This window comes from Piliocolobus tephrosceles, chromosome 4 (genome assembly GCF_002776525.5).
Source record: "Piliocolobus tephrosceles isolate RC106 chromosome 4, ASM277652v3, whole genome shotgun sequence".
Lineage (NCBI taxonomy): Eukaryota > Metazoa > Chordata > Mammalia > Primates > Cercopithecidae > Piliocolobus > Piliocolobus tephrosceles.
The window spans coordinates 157,978,271-157,996,241 of record NC_045437.1 but is presented as its reverse complement, the minus strand read 5'-3'; the positions used below and the strand labels follow the sequence as shown (position 1 = coordinate 157,996,241).

General features: G+C 53.8%; 1 protein-coding gene across 7 annotated transcripts in view; it reads right to left on the bottom strand.

Annotated features, from left to right (window-relative positions):
* ACSL6 (acyl-CoA synthetase long chain family member 6) overlaps positions 1–17,971 on the bottom strand; it is a 58,269-nt gene that overhangs the window by 30,866 nt on the left and 9,432 nt on the right. For 4 of the 7 annotated variants that reach the window (XM_023196705.1, XM_023196657.1, XM_023196648.1 and 1 more), the window contains exons 2-9: positions 9,399–9,619; positions 6,226–6,340; positions 5,478–5,542; positions 4,775–4,876; positions 4,174–4,273; positions 3,438–3,616; positions 2,228–2,260; positions 802–853 (exon numbers count right to left, since the gene is read on the bottom strand). In XM_023196705.1, the coding sequence (XP_023052473.1) occupies positions 802–853; positions 2,228–2,260; positions 3,438–3,616; positions 4,174–4,273; positions 4,775–4,876; positions 5,478–5,542; positions 6,226–6,340; positions 9,399–9,619 (867 nt within the window). Of the gene's footprint in view, positions 1–801; positions 854–2,227; positions 2,261–3,437; positions 3,617–4,173; positions 4,274–4,774; positions 4,877–5,477; positions 5,543–6,225; positions 6,341–9,398; positions 9,620–9,771; positions 10,041–14,897; positions 15,081–15,126; positions 15,435–17,971 lie in introns of those variants that run through there. The other 3 variants (XM_023196665.1, XM_023196686.1, XM_023196676.1) reach the window with 3 other exon arrangements.

Sequence of the window (17,971 nt, the reverse complement as noted above, 5' to 3'; positions counted from 1 at the left end):
CACCTCACAGGCTGTGCTGAGGCCCCAGTGGTGCAGAGAAACGGTGGATAGCATGCTATAGAAATGCAGAGGGTTGTGCCTGTGCTGTGCCCCTTGCACATTCTGCCTCCCCCAGGAAGCCTTCCTTGATTTTTCCTGCCACTGTTGATGTGTGTGCTCCTCTGTCAACTCCGAGCACAGAGGGTGTCATTTCTGCTTGTGTGCTTTGCCTGACAGCCTTGCTCATGGCACACCAGCTCCAGCCTGTGGAGCATCTGTATTGTCCTTTCACACACTGTCCCATCTCCCACTTGGCACCTTTAGCCACCCTCATGGCAGATGAGAAACTGGGGACACTGGTGGCAGAGAAGTTAAATGACTGGCTCACAGTCCCCCAGCAAGCGGCAGAGATAGGACTCAAACCAAGGCTCTCAGACGCCAAACCTCACACTCTCTCCCCAGTCCCCAACACAAAGGCCAGGTAGAGGCAGAAAGCAGGGGAGTGAGACCTGTTTCCCAGAGAGAAATGACCCCAGTGAGAAAGGACCTCCCTCAGCACATGATCCAGCTGCCCATGACTCTGCTGACTCAGCTCTGGGAGGTGCCAAGCTCTCACACTAGACGTCCCAATGCACACTGTCCATCTGGCCACTCTTATGCCGGGCACTGGGAGGTGCAGGAGGGACCCAGTGTCTAGAGCCAGGCACCAGACAAGGCTCAGCCCATTTCAAACAGGGCATCAAAGACTCCAGCAGTCACCTGCTAGGCCACCAGGGAAGGGTGCAGGTAGCCGTGGCTGGGGATCTGCGTGCCTCTGCTTACCTGTCGTGCCGCTTGTGAAACACACAATGGAGAGGTCATCAGGCTGTGGGGGCTGCAGGGGTGAGAAGAGGAGTGTGTTAGGGAGACCCAGTGTGGCCAGCCAGGGCCCAAGATGCCTGAGCTCCCCCACCAGCCAGGCCCATGTGTATGCTGTATGTGGGTGCCAGCATGTGTTGGGCATGCCTGCATGCTCCTGTGTGCTGCACTCAGAAAGGTGGGCAGGTGAGCGCTCAGGAAAAAGAAAAAGAAGCTGAGGAAACCTAACTGGGGTGTGAACACTAATCTGTCCCACCAACTTCACATCAGGTCCCACCGCCTCCCCTACTTCAGTCTGGGCTGAATTATCCTAGGTGGGATTGGGTTGCAGTGGCCACGTCTCAATCAAAGAGACTCAATCAGTCTCTATCAAAGCTCTGACCTTTCTAGTGGATGTGACCCAGTTTTCTCCCTCCTTCCCATGTTCTCCCAAGTATCTGGGGTTAAGCTTGGGAGCACATGTGGCTCGGTCACTGAGCTGCTCACTGTGTCACCAAGGCTGCTCTGCATCAGCCCTTGCCCTGGCACTGGGCACACAGTCTGGGGTCACCAGAAGGAGCCCACCAAGTCTGATTGCACATAGAGGATGGTTTCCCAGAGGAGGTGACAGTTGAGATGGAAGGGCAAGCAAGATTTCTCCAGATGAAGTGTGGGTGCGTGTTTTGGGGAGAGAAACCAGCCTGGGCACAGGCAGAGGCACAAGAGACAAAGGGTGCTGAGGGATGGGAGAGTGGTTCTCTAAGACTGAGCCCTGATGTGTGGGAGATGGGCAAACACCAGGGGCTACCCATGCAGTGCCCTGGGAAGCCCGGGGTGACCTGCTCAGGCCTGTGTGAAGGGAGAGGGAAGGACTGAGCTGGAGGGAGGCCTGGAGACCAGATGGCTTTTAGAAAGTTGAAAACCCCCACATGGCCCATCCCAGGGGCAGCTGTCCTCACTGTGGCTCAACCCCAGGAAGTATCACATGGGGATGACGCACAGAAAAGTTCACGAAGCAAAGATGAACAAAGACAGCAGATGCCACAAGGCCATTTGGCACAAGAGTCCATTTCTGGTTCTGTTGCTGCTTCTGTCTACTGCATCTTCTGGAGAGTTTGCCATATTCATAGGGAGAAAATAAGACTTCCCAAATAAGTTACTTGAAGAACCAAGGGTGGCCAGGATTGGCAGCTCTTTTTTCTCCCTCCCAAATACCTGACTCCTGTTCCAGGTCCTTCCCTGGGTCCTTGGCCCACAGAAGTCCTGGACACCCAAGTGGGCATTTCCTGGCTTGCACACAGGAGTTGCTTATTAACACAGAGGTGCTGGTCTGTGCACAGTGAGGGACTCTGTAAGGACAAGCCCTGCACACCATCTTGCTCAGTAAAGACCTGAAGGCGGATTAGCTTACCACAGGAGCATGGTGATTCTCTTGGCCACAGTCCTGAAAGAAGAAAATGTTGTTTTTAAATGCTCAAAAGTTCTCTCTCTCTCTCTCTTTCTGTCCCTCTGTCTGTCTCTGTCACACACACAATACATACACACACACACACACACACACACCCCACACACACACACACAAAATCAGAATAAACAGCTCAGTAGGCCTCACTCCTGCACCAAGCCCAGAGTTTAAGATTCCAAAGAGGTCACTGAGGTGGTCATGGCAGACATGACCTCAGCGGCCTCTTCTCAGACAGACGTTAAGCCTGAGGCTCCTGGGAGACAGGGAGGGTGACTAGAGGTTCTAGGCCACCCCACACATTACAGACAGGGAGCCTGAGCCCCAGGGAGAGGCTAAGCCGCGTGCACATGCCAACTGTGCGATGGCAATCCGGGTGTGAGCACGTTGGGCTTAAAGTGCTCTTGGCACAGCTGGGCACATGCTCAGGATGCAGCAGCTGGGTGGACTAGGCTTCTGGATGAGCAGTCAGCGCTGGTGGGGCAGGCGGGGGCTGCCAGTGTAGGTCAGTTGCCAGTGCCAGGGAGGGGTACAATGCATAGGCATTACCAGTACAGTGGGGAGCACACAGGGAGGCAGGAGGAGAAGGAGGGCCTGGGGCCTAGATCCAGTAGGGCATAGTGGGGGGTCAGCGGCTGCTGGGCAGGGCCTGAAGCCTTGGAGGCCAGAATGTCCTATGTCACCCCAGCAGACCACAAACTGCCACCAACCTGATGTCTCTGGGGAGGCCAGGCACAGAAACATCTGTTCTGCTGGCCGCTGGGGGTCTGGATCACGTTTGCAAGAACCTCTCCCAGACTCCTGGACCTTGTCTCTAGTCCTCAGACACAGACAGGCTGAGGCTAGCTGGAAATGAGGAAGCTCCAGAGGCTGCGTGAGTACCTCTGAGGTAAGCTGGCACCACGGTCCACCAGTCAGCCCCTAGTGCCAGGCTGGATTAACTGATCCGGCCATAGAGCCTATCTCCCAGAGGATGCCTGTGGGCACCAACCCCACCACCCACCACCAGCCCTTGCAAAGCCTGCCCCGTCTGGACACTGATATACCCTGAGGGCCCAAAATAGCCACTCCAGGGCATGAGAGGGACAGATAACCAGAAGTTCTGACTTGGTGACCAGCCAGCGGTAGCCCAGCAAACAGCCCAGAAGCAGACCCTCACCTCCACGGCCTGCATGGACTTAATGACCACCCTGCACTTCTGCCCTCTCTCTTTCAGGGCTTCTTCGAAGGGGTCCATGAGGATAATCAGCTTGAGGCCTGGAGTCTCCTTCCTCTCCACATGCTCTAGCAGAAGCACGGCCTTCTGAGGTTTGTCCACAATCACGGTGCTGATGTCTGCTGCAGGGGCCATCAAGGAGAGTCAGACCATGTGGGCCCAGGCCATGAGTGCAGACAGCATGTGCCAGGCAGCACTTCCATGGGCTGCGCGCCCATAGCTTATGTGTAAACAAATACATAGGACAGGCCTCATGTACAGAGGAATGTGCCATGGGCCCTAGGCGGAACCAAGGGCAGAAGTCCAGGGAACCTCTTCAAGCAGATTCCAAGCTTCCCTTTGTTCCAGGTTCGGCCCCCATCATCCCAGGTCTGCTTGAGATATTTACCACCCCCCTGCATCTGTGCAAAGCTGTCATGAACTTCAGAGGGTTGTACCCTGTGTGGAGGGTGCTGCAGAGGTTCCTTCTTGGCAGCTGAGCCCTGTGGACGGAACCTACAGGTGAAGTCTGACTGGGGACAGCTTGACTCAGGAAGCCAACTCAGGACCCACAGTGTAAGACCCTAGTGTTTTTTGAGAGCAAAGTGCCTCTTACGAGTGTCAGACAATCAGCATAACCTGAGAAGCTGGAGGCTAAGGGCCAGCTGCCAGTGGCAGGGTGGGGTGGCAGTGGGCTTACCGGTATTGATGATGTAGCGGATAGCTCCAGGGCCCAGCGTGTCATAGAGCGGGACCACCACCATGGAATATGTGTAGCAGGCCAGCTCCGCAATGATCCACTATGGAGACACACAAGGCAGCGGGTGGGGAAAGAGGGAAGTTAGAGGGCTGTCCTGCCCTTAGGCCCAGGTAACCAGGGTCCCTGCTCTAAGCCCTATGCCTGTGGCAAGGAATCCATGAGGTTAATGGGTTGTGTCTGCTTACCCACAGCCTTGTGGATCAGGCCTGTCCCAGGGAATTCTGTAACTCCCGGATTTCATGTCCAAACTGCCCCAAGGACAGCTCCATGGCCCGCATGAGCCTATTCCTCAGGTCTTTCCTCCCCACTGGCTCAAGGGGCAGCTGTTGGTAGAGCTGGGTGGGGTGTGGATGGAGTGTGACTGGAGTGGCCAGTGCTGATGAGGGGTAGAGCCAGGGTGGGAAGAGGAGTGGTGGCATAGCCCAAGGGTCTCTGTTTTTTCTTTTGTCCTGGGCCCTACAAACAGTGAAAGCAGGACTATTCCATGGTAGCCAAGCCCTACCCCACGAATCCCTCTAAACCAGTCAAGGTAGATGCTCACCTCTGGCCGATTTTGTGCAAAAACACCAATAAACTGATCGGTGCACGCTTTACAATTGTGCTGGAGAAGTCCAGACCCCAGAAATTCAGCCCGGTCGGCCACCTACACACAGATGTGGGGAAGTGATGAGAAAACAAGGACTCTTCAACAGGGGGAGGAGCTCCCCAGGAGCCAATCTTTTTTTTTTTTTTTTTTTTTTTTTTTTTTTTTTTTGAAATGGAGTCTCGATCTGTCACCCAGGCTGGAGTGCAGTAGCACAATCTCTGCTCACTGCAACCTCTGCCTCCCGGGTTTAAGCAATTCTCCTGTCTCAGCCTCCCGAGTAGCTGGGATTACAGGTGCATGCCACCACGCCTGGCTAATTTTTCATATTTTAGTAGATACGGGGTTTCACTGCATTGCCCAGGCTGGTCTCAAACTCCTGAGCTCAGGCAATCCACCCGCCTTGGCCTCCCAAAGTGCTAGGATTACAGGCATGGGCCATCATGCCCGGCCAGGATTCTTATAGATCTGAGGGATCTCCCTGACTCCCAACCCAGGTATGCTGGAAGCCCTTCAAGGCTGTTGCCAGGAGTTTGGCAGACAGGCCAGGGAAATAAATGACCCTCCGAGACCCAGCAGGTGCCCGCATCCCTCCCTACCCGCCCTGAGTGCCAGATCTGTATGGGTGGCCAGGGTGGGGCCTGTCCCCTCTATCACTCACCTCCTGGTAGGACAGCCACTGGTAAGGCTGGTTGGGCTTCCTGAAACCAAGACAGGGCCCATTCCCTGCAGAGAGATAAGAAAGCCTTGTGCCAGGGAGGGGTCAGAGTGGATGTGCCACCTGCATCCGCCCATCAGAAACCTGGATGGACATCCCATACTGTAGTGTGTCCACGGGCCAAGTGAACTTCCCTCCTACCCTGCCAGCTACCTGTCTAATCTGCTGAAGCCCAAGAGGGCCTAAAGCACACAAGTATGGCATCACCCCAGGGACCAGGGAGGTCTGAAATGGGGAATGATGCAGTGCCCAGTCCCCACCATAACTTGTGTGGTGATTCCTGTTACAGACCCAAAGGATACAGACACCTGGGGGCCACTGGGAAGAGGTGGTAGGCTGCCTCTCTTTGCTTCTTACCCTGAGAGCACCCAGACATCTCAGAGGTTCAGGTTCAGAACCATGCCAGCCAGTGGCCTGACAGCTCAAGGCTCCCCAGGAGTACAGAGTGTGGGCCAAGAGATGGCCTAAGGTCAAGCTGTCCCAGGGGCTGGAACAAAGCTGAGGTCAGCCCTTTAGCCATATAATGCAGCTGCTTCTCTGACTGGTAGGAGGAAGGCCAGGAGTAGCTTCTCTCCACTGAACCTGGGGATAGCTCACCAGCCACGTCCCTGGTATCATGCTTGCATACCCATCCTCGCACCCACTCAATCCCTGTCACACAGCCCCTCCACACCCCCACAACCCTTCTCACCTGAGATGCTAAGCCCACGGCGGAACACCTGGTACATGGTCCGGGCATCATCATAGTAGTGGGTAAGTAGCTGAGGGCCAGACCCAATCACAGATCGCCGTGCCCCGCCACTGTCCTACAAGCCAAGCACCGGCCAGAGAAGTTGGCTGAGGCAGGTAGGGGTGCCAGGAGAGGGCCGCAGCATGCACAAGGCTGTACACAGCTCAGATGTACAACCCGTGCATGCAGTTAGCACTGTGGCATCTGTGTGCCCACGTACACATGGACTACACACGCCTGGACTGTACACACTCGATCTGCACGTAGCCACACTCCAACATAGTTGGCTCATGCATGAAGGCCGGGTATACCAGTGTCCTTACATACAAACTCCACACACACATACAGCATTCACACAGCAGGTCAGCATATACAGCATGTCCAGAGTTTTCAGTTACTGTTCATACACACCCATGGCTCATTCATACAACACAGTGGGGAGTATTGGCTGGATTCAGGAACAACCTGCCAAGGTATCTCCCATCCCATCATCTACTGCTATGCCACAGTTAAGGCTCAGTTGGGTGTGGTGTTAGCTAAGAAGGCTGCCACCCATGATTCACGTAATGATGTGAGTTAGAGGACTGTGCTGAAGGTTCTGTCCCAGACACAGAGGCCTAGGAGGCTAGGAAGGGAGGACAGGCTGAATCATGTTCATGTGCAATGAGGGAGGAGAGGCAGGCAGCAAGTTCCTGGGCCCAAAGAGGCATGGCTGCAGAGTGGGAAGGTGGCAAACCCCCTCTGTGCTGGTGAGTAGGGCGAAGAGCCAGCCTTTTCCTGCCTCCTCTCCTTCCACCCTGTCACCCCTCCCCAGGGGCGAGAGTTTCACAGCTCTCCAGTATCACAGCTCCATCTCTTCTTCAAGCACTATTCGAGCTACCCTGGGCTGGGCCAGAACCTGCCACCTCTTGGAACAGCAGGTCTAAGGAAAAACACATCTGTGAGAACCAGAAAGCAAACAGCCAAACTCAAAACCACAGGGAGCTCTCAACTGTTTTGGAGCGGAAAGTTCTGCTTGGCCAGTGCTTTCAAGAACCAAGCCCACCTAAGACTTGCAAGAGAAGCTGGGACACATCCAATCAGACCCAGTTGGCACCTGGGCATTAGATATGGTACAAGGAAAGACTGTATGCCAGGGACAGAAGAGGCTCAACAACTGGGCATGTGTGTTAGCGATCAGCTGCCAAGCTGGGCTTCGAAGGATGCACAGGCGTTGCCAGGCAGAGTGAGAAGGAGGGAACAGCAACCTGGGCATAGGCAGCATCACATGCAAATGCACCGGCAAGAGGCACAGGTGCGTTTGGGGAATTGTAGGCAATTCATGGAGCTCCAGATGGCAATGATCGGGGGAGGAGGCCAGAGAGGCTGCAGATCAAGGCAAAGAATATAGACTTGAGGTTGAGGTAATGGGGAGCCAGAAGAAGGTTTTAGGCCAGGGGGAGTGACATGATCTGAATTGTTTCTCACCACATAGCAGACACAGTCAATGCTGCCAGGCCCTGTCTGATTTGGGCCCCTCTTGCCTCTCCCATCTCGTTTCCTATCACTGTCTCCTTTGCCTACTCTGGTGCAGCCACTCTGGCTTTCTCATCCTGGGGGATGAGGCAAGGGAGGGTACAGTCATTCCAGAAAGGGAGGCATTAGCTTCATCCCATATCCTGTCTTCCAGACCCACAAGGTGACTCACTCAGTGGCCCCTACACATGAGCCAGGGTCATCCATCTCACCATTCTGACACCATCCAGACCACTGTCACCTCCAACCCATGTGCCTGCAGCTGCTTTCTTACGCTTGCCCCTGTCACACCCACCCTTCTATGGCACAAACTGGCCATGTCTCTCCCTACTGAAAACCTCTAATAGCTCCACGCTGTTCCCCCTGCCGGTCCCTGCACAGTTCACAGAGCTCTGTCCTTGCTGATCTCTCCAGATGTGATACAATCACAAGCTTAACCAAAAACAGCTGTCCTTAGTGACTTCTCTGGGTCATCACACCCCATCTTTACCACACCTTAGAAAGCAGGTGCTCTTTTTATTACACCCTTTACAACTGAGGGCCCTGAGTCTCAGAGAGTTAAGAAACTGCCCAGGGCCATACAACTCAGAGGCATAGGCAGGCTTCAAACCCAGGACTGCCAGTCACCAAAAGCCATTCTCCACAGCACTCGGCCGGCCCATCTCCAGCCCCTCTACCCAGCATCCCACACAAAGGCCCCATGTGCCTCAGCACACACCTGCACCTTTGCACATACCATTCTTCTGCTGGAAAACTGCCCTGAAGATCCCAGCCCCTACCTCAACCTGCACTTCCCCCTACAAGGCAAAATATGCTTATGATAGCCAAGGTGCATTGTCAAGAGCAAAAGGCAAGGTGCACAACAGAGCATGTGGTGGATATGAGTAAAAACACGGTGAGTGTCTCTACACATCTGCTCATGGCCAGGACCCAGCATTAGCAGGTTGCCTCAGGGAAAGAGAACTGGGAGAGCAGGAAAGAAGACAGAAGCTTTTCAGTACATTCCATTTGTTTCTTTTGGACTACGTGAATACATTATCTATTCCAAATGAACAGAATTAAAGAGGAGCAAATTTTTAAAAGGCAAAAATAAATTCCATAAACTTAATAATGAAACACACCTCACCAGTCCTTCCAGGCTTAGCCTAGAACACCCTTGTCCACTGGCCCCTGTATCATCTTCCCCTTGGTGGCACCATGTGTGAGTCCACGTGCTCAGGGAGAGCAGGGCCAGGGGTAGGCTGAATCCTGGGTCCCAGTACCAGACTGGGAGAGTCTGGGAGGGAATCTACCAGGCAGCTCCTCATGAACCTGCTTAGGCTTCCTACTGCAATACCAATGAGCCAAGGCCCTCCTACCCAAGAAGCAGGCAAACCAGAGGCCCAGTGGAAGGCCCAGGTCAGGCTCTGTCCAGAGGCAGTTGCTGGGAGAGGCAGAAGGAGTGCTTGGTAGGAGACCCTGCCCAAGGCTGCTGCAGAGCTAGGTGACTGACTGCCAGGAGAGACAGAGCTTCTCTGGGCCATGTGAGGTCAAATAAGCCACAAGTCTGGTTTCAACTTCCAAGATGCCTGTCTTCTGCCCCCTACTTTCTGCAGTGGAACGTCTCCTACCCTGCTCACCTCTACTTCTTCTGACTGCATCAGGAGGTTGCATGGCGGCTGCAAGGCCTTTGGCCGGTGAGTGAACCAGTAGGCGAGGATGGCGGCCAGGGCACCCATACTCACGAGGGTGGTGGCCGAGAGGCTGCGGAAAAACTGGCCTAAGTCGCCTAGCTCAGGCAGTCGCAGTATCCTCAGGATCTCCTGTGTCTGCATCTTCTCCAGAAGTGAGAGGACAAACTCTGTTGAAAACAAGAGTCAGATGAGGCAACAGACCTGACAGGCAGGTTAGGGAGGGGTCCTGGGTCACAGGACCTGATATCTGGTCTGATACACCACAGGGCAGGCCCTGGGGGAGTTCGGATGTACAGAGTGCACCCCAGAAGCTGGCTACCTAGAAGGGCTTTTCCCAGGAAGAGGCCAGAACCTTCTGCCGTCACACATCCTGCCCAGTTTTCCTGAGAACCACATGCTCAGGCCCTGGGCCATGGCTGACAGCTGCTTCCATATTTTCCAGGGCCACTGCTCTGGCAGCTCTGGGAATGATGCCTCCCGGGCCTCAGGGCCTGGGTGCTCTGTTCTCCTGTGTGACTGCTGTCATAGCGTTTTACTTATCTTTGCTCCTGGGGTGTGGAGAAGAGGGAAGGGCAGCAGAAGTGCTCAGCACGGTGCCCAGGGGTGAAGGAATGCAGGCTCCTCCCACTCTACTTCTAATCTCCCAACTCCAGGCCACGACCCTGAGCGAGACTGAGACTGAAGCGGGGCAGGGCAGACTGAGATCAGCCCTGACAAATACTCCAGCCCTCATGATGTGAAAGTGAAGACCTATCTGACTGTATGAGCACTATGGCTCTGCACTGTCCCTGACCGAGTACCAAGAGGACAGCTGCCAGGCACGGTGGCTCAAGCCTATAATCCCAGCACTTTGGGAGGCTGAGACGGGCGGATCACAAGGTCAGGAGATCGAGACCATCCTGGCTAACACAGTGAAACCCCATCTCTACTAAAAAATACAAAAAATTAGCCAGGCGAGGTGGCGGGCGCCTGTAGTCCCAGCTACTCAGGAGGCTGAGGCAGGAGAATGGCATGAACCCAGGAGGCAGAGGTTGCAGTGAGCTGAGATCGTGCCACTGCACTCCAGCCTGGGCGACAGAGCGAGACTCCGTCTCCAAAAATAAATAAATAAATAAATAAATAAATAAATAAAATACAAAATAAAAAAATAAAAATAAAAAAAGAGGACAGCTGGCCCCACCATAACTGGGCCCTGTGCTGTCCTCCCTGATCCCATCAGCAAGTGTTCAGAAGCAAGGCAGATGGCAGAGGAGAGAAGGTGTTAAACTGGTAGGAAGAGAAACCACCGCTCAGAGCGAAATGGCTCAGCGGAGTGCTGTGTGCGCTCCCCGGGGGACCAACATCTCCTGCCATGTCACAGATGGTGGCCAGGGAGTCACCCTCACCCACTACAGCCCAAGCGGGTACAGTGGGGCCCATCAGGGAGACATGGGAGATGCCCTAGGGTACACAGAAGGAAGGTCTCTGTGAGAAGCACTGGCAAATGGTTGAAAGAGAAGCAGGCCCCAGGGGCCTCCTACATCCTCCTCTCAGCCACAAAGTGAGGCAGTGTTGGCAGAGCAAATACACAGCCAGCTTGGCTCAGGGTTCTGCACCTTGCTTGGAACTGAGGAAACTATCAAGGGTGGGCAAGGTGATGGGTAATGGCATCCCCAATGGGACCCCCTCATGTCACTGCCTAGTAGGACCTGAGGCTAGAGGCACCTACAGGTCTGCCAGCCCAGAGATGGCAGGATGGGCTTGAGGCTGCCCTGCACCATCCACAGGCACCCTCCTCACAGGCCCTTGGCCTTTGGAAGCATGGCTGTGCTTCCAAGAAGGGAAACAAGGAGAATGCAATAGTGGCTACTCTGCCGCCGTGGGATATGAGTCAAACAATTGCTTGACCCCTGAGAGAGGGGAGATCTGCTAAACTCCCAATAAATGGCATTTGTGCTAAACCATAACATCAAAACACCAGAGATGAAGTCAGTGATGTGCAAAGTCATTGCAGAAACAGTCAAAAAACTCTTCAGTTATAATTCCTTCTCCTTCTCTTATGAGCAATGCAAAGTTGAGCCTATCCTTCCTCTCTGAACCTCCACTTCCCCATCTTTAAAATGAGGGCAGTACAATTTAGACATATAAAGCCTCTTGCACTGCATCTGGCATGTTCGGAGGACTAAAGAGATGGCTAAAGAATATGCTCGTCAAATCAAGAGAACTGCTCAGCCCAGGACACATGAAAAGAGGTCAGGAGCAGGACTGGTTCAAGCACTGGGCAGAGGTGATTTGGCCTGGACACTGTGGCCCCACAGAAGGAGTTTATGCTCTGCAGACGGCACAGCAGGCTGAGTCCTGGGAACACTTATCAGCCACCCATAGGCTCTGGGTTAGCCTCCAGCCAAGTGTGGTATTTTCACCGCGCTCCTGAGCTGGAAATCCAGTTTTAATAGGAGCTTCCTTGAGCTGGGTCAGTTATGAGACCATCCTGGAGGAACAACCCACTCCTAGCATATCCATCCGATTCAGCTTCTGCATAATAAAGCAGAGGACAAGCTACGGACCACAGTGGATTCACCAGGGAAAATCACTCTGGAGAAGACTCTGGGTAGGTGACCTGCTGGCCTTCTTGGGACATTTACTTCCCTAAGCTGCAGATGGGAAGATAAAATCACAGTCAGGCCTATCAGATAAATGACTCACTACTTAGTAGAAAATCCAGACATGCTCACCAGCTCTTAGGGTGGGTTCTGAGCTGATGGACATTTTTCTTAAAGGAGATGAACTGACTCAATGATCTGAGAAGCCAAGAACCGAAAACCTCATGCCTAGCACGAGGGCTCAGCTGTATATCCCAAAAGTTTTAAAGGGAACTCCGGAAGGATACCTCATTACCACCAGTCCCTGGCCCTTGGCAGTTGCTCGCGGACTCTAAGCTTTGTGTATTGTGGCATTCGGTGCAATGCTAGAGTTTTTACAGAGCACAGCCCAGATTAGCCAAGTCATCCATCTGTCCTTCTACCCATCTAGCAGACCCTCACACGGTCCCTGTTGTCATCTAGCTCAGAGTTGGGCCTGCCCTCGGTCCCATGGGGAGGACACATGAGGAAATGGGCAGTGCTTATGATCAGACATGGGGAGCCAGAAAAGCTGCCTGACTCAGATACGAGGGAGTCAGGGCAGGCTTCTGGCAGGAAGTGATATTGATCCTGAGAATGAAAGATAAAGACGAAAGGGTGGCCTGGCAGAGGAAAGTAAATATACAAAGGCTGGAGTTGAAAGAACACATGGGACACTTAGGGAACAGAATATTCTGTGCAGAAAATAAAGCACTGAGCCCACAAAATCTCATGCAAAGATCAGTGCTACAAGTCTGTGGGGCTGGCCTCTTGGATATACTGAGCTTTCAGCAGTCACCATATTACCATGGTCCTCAGTGGGAGGAAGAAGGAGACTTGGCCTAAAATTCCTGAATTCCTGATGCCTGGGCAGCCCTTTCCTACACACTGTACTGTTTGACCCTCACGACAGCTGCAGGTACTCCGTCTAAGGTGGGAGCACAGAGACTCCACTGGAGAAGCCACCTTGTTCAGCAAGCGAGGCACACAGTAAAGAAGTAGCAGAGCATGGACTCAAGCCCAAGACTGCAGTCTCAATGCCAGCCCCTCATGCGGTATGACCACCCCAGCCCCTGCCAACACTGGGCCCACTCTCACAATCCATCCTTTCCTTTGCATTGGCACTGAGCCCACAGACAACCAGCTCCAGCTGCTTGGAAGAACCCAGGCCCAGGTTCAGGGGCTGGGGGAAGTGCAAGGCCACCAGAGCCTGTGTGAGGGGACAAGCCAGTCAGGCCAGTCATTTGCTATTTTTCACCAAGCCCACATGGGTGGGCTTCCTCCTGGTCTCACATCAAGAACTCACCAACTTCTCCTGGCTGCGTCCTTCTCCTCCTACCTGGGGTGATGGAAGGCAATGCACAAAGGGTTTGGCTGCCCACTCCTCCTTACAACTTCTACTTAGGTGTTCACCCCAAAGGAGGTATTTGCAGCAGTGGCAGCTCCTCTGGCCTTGAGGCTGGGCCGGCACCCCTCCTTGGCTGGGCAGCAACCAGAGGACCTCGTTCTTTCAGGCTTACCAATCCTCTCAGTCAGTCAGAACTGCTTGCATTTACACTGAGGTTCCCTTCAGACCCGTGAGCCACTGCAAGGCGGAGTTGTGAGTCCAGGTCCCCTGAGGACATGGGCCTCACAGTCAGCCCAAGCCACCAAGCCTTTGGCATGGGGAGGGCAGACCCTCAGCCTTGGAGTCTGGTGTCATCTCATTATTTCACAGGGCCTCGGCCTCCTCTGACCTCCACACCTCTCTTTTGACCTGGGGTAGGGCTTGGTGGTCTCTAGGGTCCCAGTTGTGCTGCCTCCTTCCATACCCCAAGAGACTCTCTTGGCTGCAGCAGAGATGTGTATTGTGTGTGTGTCGGGGGCAAGGGCAGTGCGGACAGCACTCAAGGGAATCAGTGGTGCTGGTGTTGCCAGGTGAGTGGCTGTGTTTGTAAATATTCACCTGGCAGGAGAACCCAGGCATGAACAAGCCACTTGACATGAACTGGCCGCCTCCTCCTCTCTTCCTGGAATATCCGACATCTTTTTCTTCAGCACAAACCAGTTCAGAATACCAAGTAGTATCTAAGGCTGAGGAAACTGGAACTTCCTCCCACCTCAGCATGCCCTCTGCTGATTTAGGGCAATCCAGCACGGGAGAGAACAGGAAGAAAGGGGCCCCGGGGGGAAATATGTTGGTTCCAAGGTGGTGGGGGGGCAGAAGCAAAGCCCCAGAGCACAGTCACTGTGGAAATGGCCCTGGGGACCCTGGCATGGCTCCAAGAACCCTCTGCTGGTCCAGCCTCCTAACCTCCATACTCTAGGCTTCACTGTCTAGCTGGATACCCAACCACTCCTCTCTACCCCAATAGCCCCTGACCTGACAGCCACCACCAAGCAAAGCCCAGTCTCCCATACCACCCTCTCCATAGGTCTCCTTGCTCTAACAGGTGCTTGCGCTGTTACCAAAGTTATTTCCTGATATGTAGGTAGGATCATGTCATGCCACTACTCAAAAATCTTATCTGGCTTCCTATTGCCTTAGGACCAGAGTCCAAACTAATGATCACACTGAGGCTCTCCATGATCCTCAGATTCTTCCCTCCCCTTAGAATCACTCCAGCTTCCTCTGTATCAGCCTCTCTAAGAGGGCTTCATATTATGGAGTTCTGGGCCTCTGAAAACCTCTGAGGTCTTCAAAAAGGGTGGAGAAGCTCAAGCCCAGCCACCAAATCATTGCAGAATCTCTTCAACTCCAAGTGAAGAACTCTAAAAGAAAACTACAACCTCTCCCAGGGCCCAGGGACCCTAGCAAACAAGCTTGGGAGAGGGCCCAAAGTGGGTATTCCGGTGCTGAACTGACCTGGGTCCAAATCTTGACTCAGTCGCTTGATAGCTGTGTGGCCTTGGGCAGGTCACTTTGCCCCTCTGGGCCTCATCTCAAACAAGCTCGTGGACCGAGAGTGCAGTGCCAGGAATGTAGTAAGGGAAACACTTAGTAGATAGTAAGTAGCTGAAGCAGTTACTCCATCTCTTTGCAAGCCAAAGGGGCTCAAAGACAACTTGCACAAGTAGATGCATTCACACCCTACCTTTCCAGCAGGCTCCTGGCACTGGGGAGACGGCTGAGCTCGTCCCACTAGAACCAGCCTCCCTTTATAGGGCCTGTGGGGCCCAGGGAAAGAAGTTACCACATCTTGATCAAAGCACAAAGTGGTGAAGGCCCTGCCCCGAGTCTGCCCTCCTGGGGACAGCCGATGGCAACAGCCGCCTGCTCTGAGAAGCCGGGTGGTGGTAGAGGCGCTAGCAGTGGTGGCGCAGGCTCCCTGGTGGCTGTGGGAGCAGGTCTGGCAGGGACCAGGGCACAGAGCAGTTCTGTAAGGAGTTGCTGGCCCCTCAAGGCCCCCGCCAGCCCCACCTCCATCTGCATGCAGGGCGGTGCTGGCTCAGATCAGCTCAGAGCCAAGCAACCCAGCCTTAACCCTCACCCTGCCAGTGTGCCAGAGCCTCAGCTTGCACCCCCGTTTTTCCCCTCACCTCCCCGTTTGCAGTTCTGACAGGGAGTTTGCCAAGCGGGTTTCTTAAAAACAAAGGCTCCTTACACATCCATTTGAGACAACGATTAGGGCCAGGCCTTTGCGATGGTCTTGGGACTGCAGTGAGCATGAGTTTATGTGTGTAGGGGGTGGTGGGAGGGGTGACAGGAAGTAGTGGGGAGTAGGGGGTGGGGATGCCAGCTCTCTGGCACTGAGGGCGACTGCACCATCCACCCGGGATATTCTGCCTCCAGCCGCTCCCAGGGGCTGCCTCTGCTCCCCACCCCCACAAGGTCACAGTCACAGCCAACCTACTTGGGAAGAGGAAAGAAACAACATAGTTTCAGATAAAACATCTGCTTAGGGATGCTCTGGGAAGTGAGGACACTCTGGACCAAGGATCAGAGCCAGCAGGTGGAAGATAGTGGCTGATCTCCACCACAAGACCCCAGGGCAGCACACCAGTCCTGCTGTGAGGCCTGCACAGCCTGCACTAAGAGATACTGTTGCCTGGCTTGCACAGGAATGGTCACCCTGGAGCCAGAACTCACACCCTTGCCTATTAGGACGAAAGCTGAGCTCTGAAGTCCTGTAGCACCTCTGCCAGACTGAGAGACTGAGGTCCCAGGGACTCCCAGGGGGTCTCACTACTGCAAGATCTGTAGTGAGCCTGCTGTGAGGCTTACGGGTGTGGGTGGCTACTTCCATAGCATTTTCACTACTACTTCCATGGCTAACATGCGGCTGAGCACACAAATATGATTACTGCGTATTTTGAATTGGACATTCATTCTGATCATAAGACAGACAGCTAGACTCATGGTGGCACCTGCTAATAAGTAAAAGACAAGTCCAGGCCACAGGACCCAGCTTACCACTGCCCCCAGGCCCTACTCACATCAAGTGCTTCTGGGCAATTATGAGTCTGCCTGCACTGGGCCACTGTCCACCCAAATTTAACCCTGCTCCCTTGCTGCAAGAATGTCCCAGGACAGGACCCAGTGCTCTGAGCTACCTCTTGAAAGCTGTTTGCCTAATTGCCTGGCAACTCGGGAGCCCACAGGCTTGCAACACCTTTCCTGGAGCTGATAACGGCTTCTACTACTCACCCTACCATCTGGGTGAGCCATGAGGAGAGCTTCCTGCCTCAGCGACCCTCATCTGGAACTTGGCCCTAGCTTCCCCCAACCCACCCCGATTAAAATGAACAAATATCTGAGGACCCCCGATCAGCCCACAAAGTCACTTCCCCTTTCTTCTAGGCAGGACCCTTACTTTTCTCCAGATATCTTCAGAGATGTTTTTTAGTATGAAAGCTTCCTTTAATGCTTCTCAAGGCAGTCTCTGGGGCAGGAAATCCAGTGGCCGGTGGGAAATCCCACAGAGTGCCAGAGGCATAGAGCTGAGGGAGTAGTTTTGCCCTAGGCACTATGCAGCCCAGTTGCCAGGTTAAGAAATGCACAGCCTTCACTGTTACACATGTGCAACCCTGACCTGCAGAGGTGCAAACACAGTAACCCACACTTGCCTAACACCTACCCTCTCCACACAGGGATCCAAGCTGGTCTCTGCTGTGAGAGAGGGGCTTGCTCTCCCTTTTCCTCTTGGGTTTTAATTAGATTCGCAGAACCACATTAAGACCAGGGCAGAAATAGAGCAAAGAGCCTCCCTGACTTGGGAATTGCCAAGTGAGACCCACTGTGCATCCCCCATGAGACAGAGGTCCAGGACACCATATGGGATTGCCAGGTTACATGGTGTATCACCTGCCAAGCTTCCCCAAGGAGCCTGATCATAGCTCTGATGGTTCAATTAAGCCCCTTGAATGTAGAAAGGCCCAACTAAGGCTGGCTGTGACTGAGCACTTTACAGAGCCACCTGTTGCAACTAGCCCAAGCTCACTGTGAACATGCCTCCCTGTAGCGGCCTCCACCACCTGCTGGCCTCCCCATCTTCACGACAGTACCTCTCAAAAATCTCACTTACCCTAAGCCCTGCTCAGGGAATCTGGGTCCACATTCGTGATGCTACCACCAGGAAGCCAGGCACAAACAATGCCTTCAGGAACTTTAAAATACGAATAGCCTTGAGAACAGAGGAGCAAACAGATACACAGTGTCTTTCACACGCTCTGAGATAAAGGCTGTCCTCACTATGAATCAGGCAGGCCAAAGTTCTCAGGGCAAAGAGGGGCAGCAGGAGCTAAAACAACAGCAGTGGTCCCTTTGGAAATATTTACAGGGTATGACAACCAGGACTGATGGTGTGGACGAGTTCAGTTCCTTCCACGCCAAGCCCTGGGACAGCAGGCAGGACCCTATGAATACTGACCAGGGCCACGATCACCTCACAGGCAGAGGAACACTCCCTGGCCAAGTCCTTCTGTGCAGGAAGCCAAGTC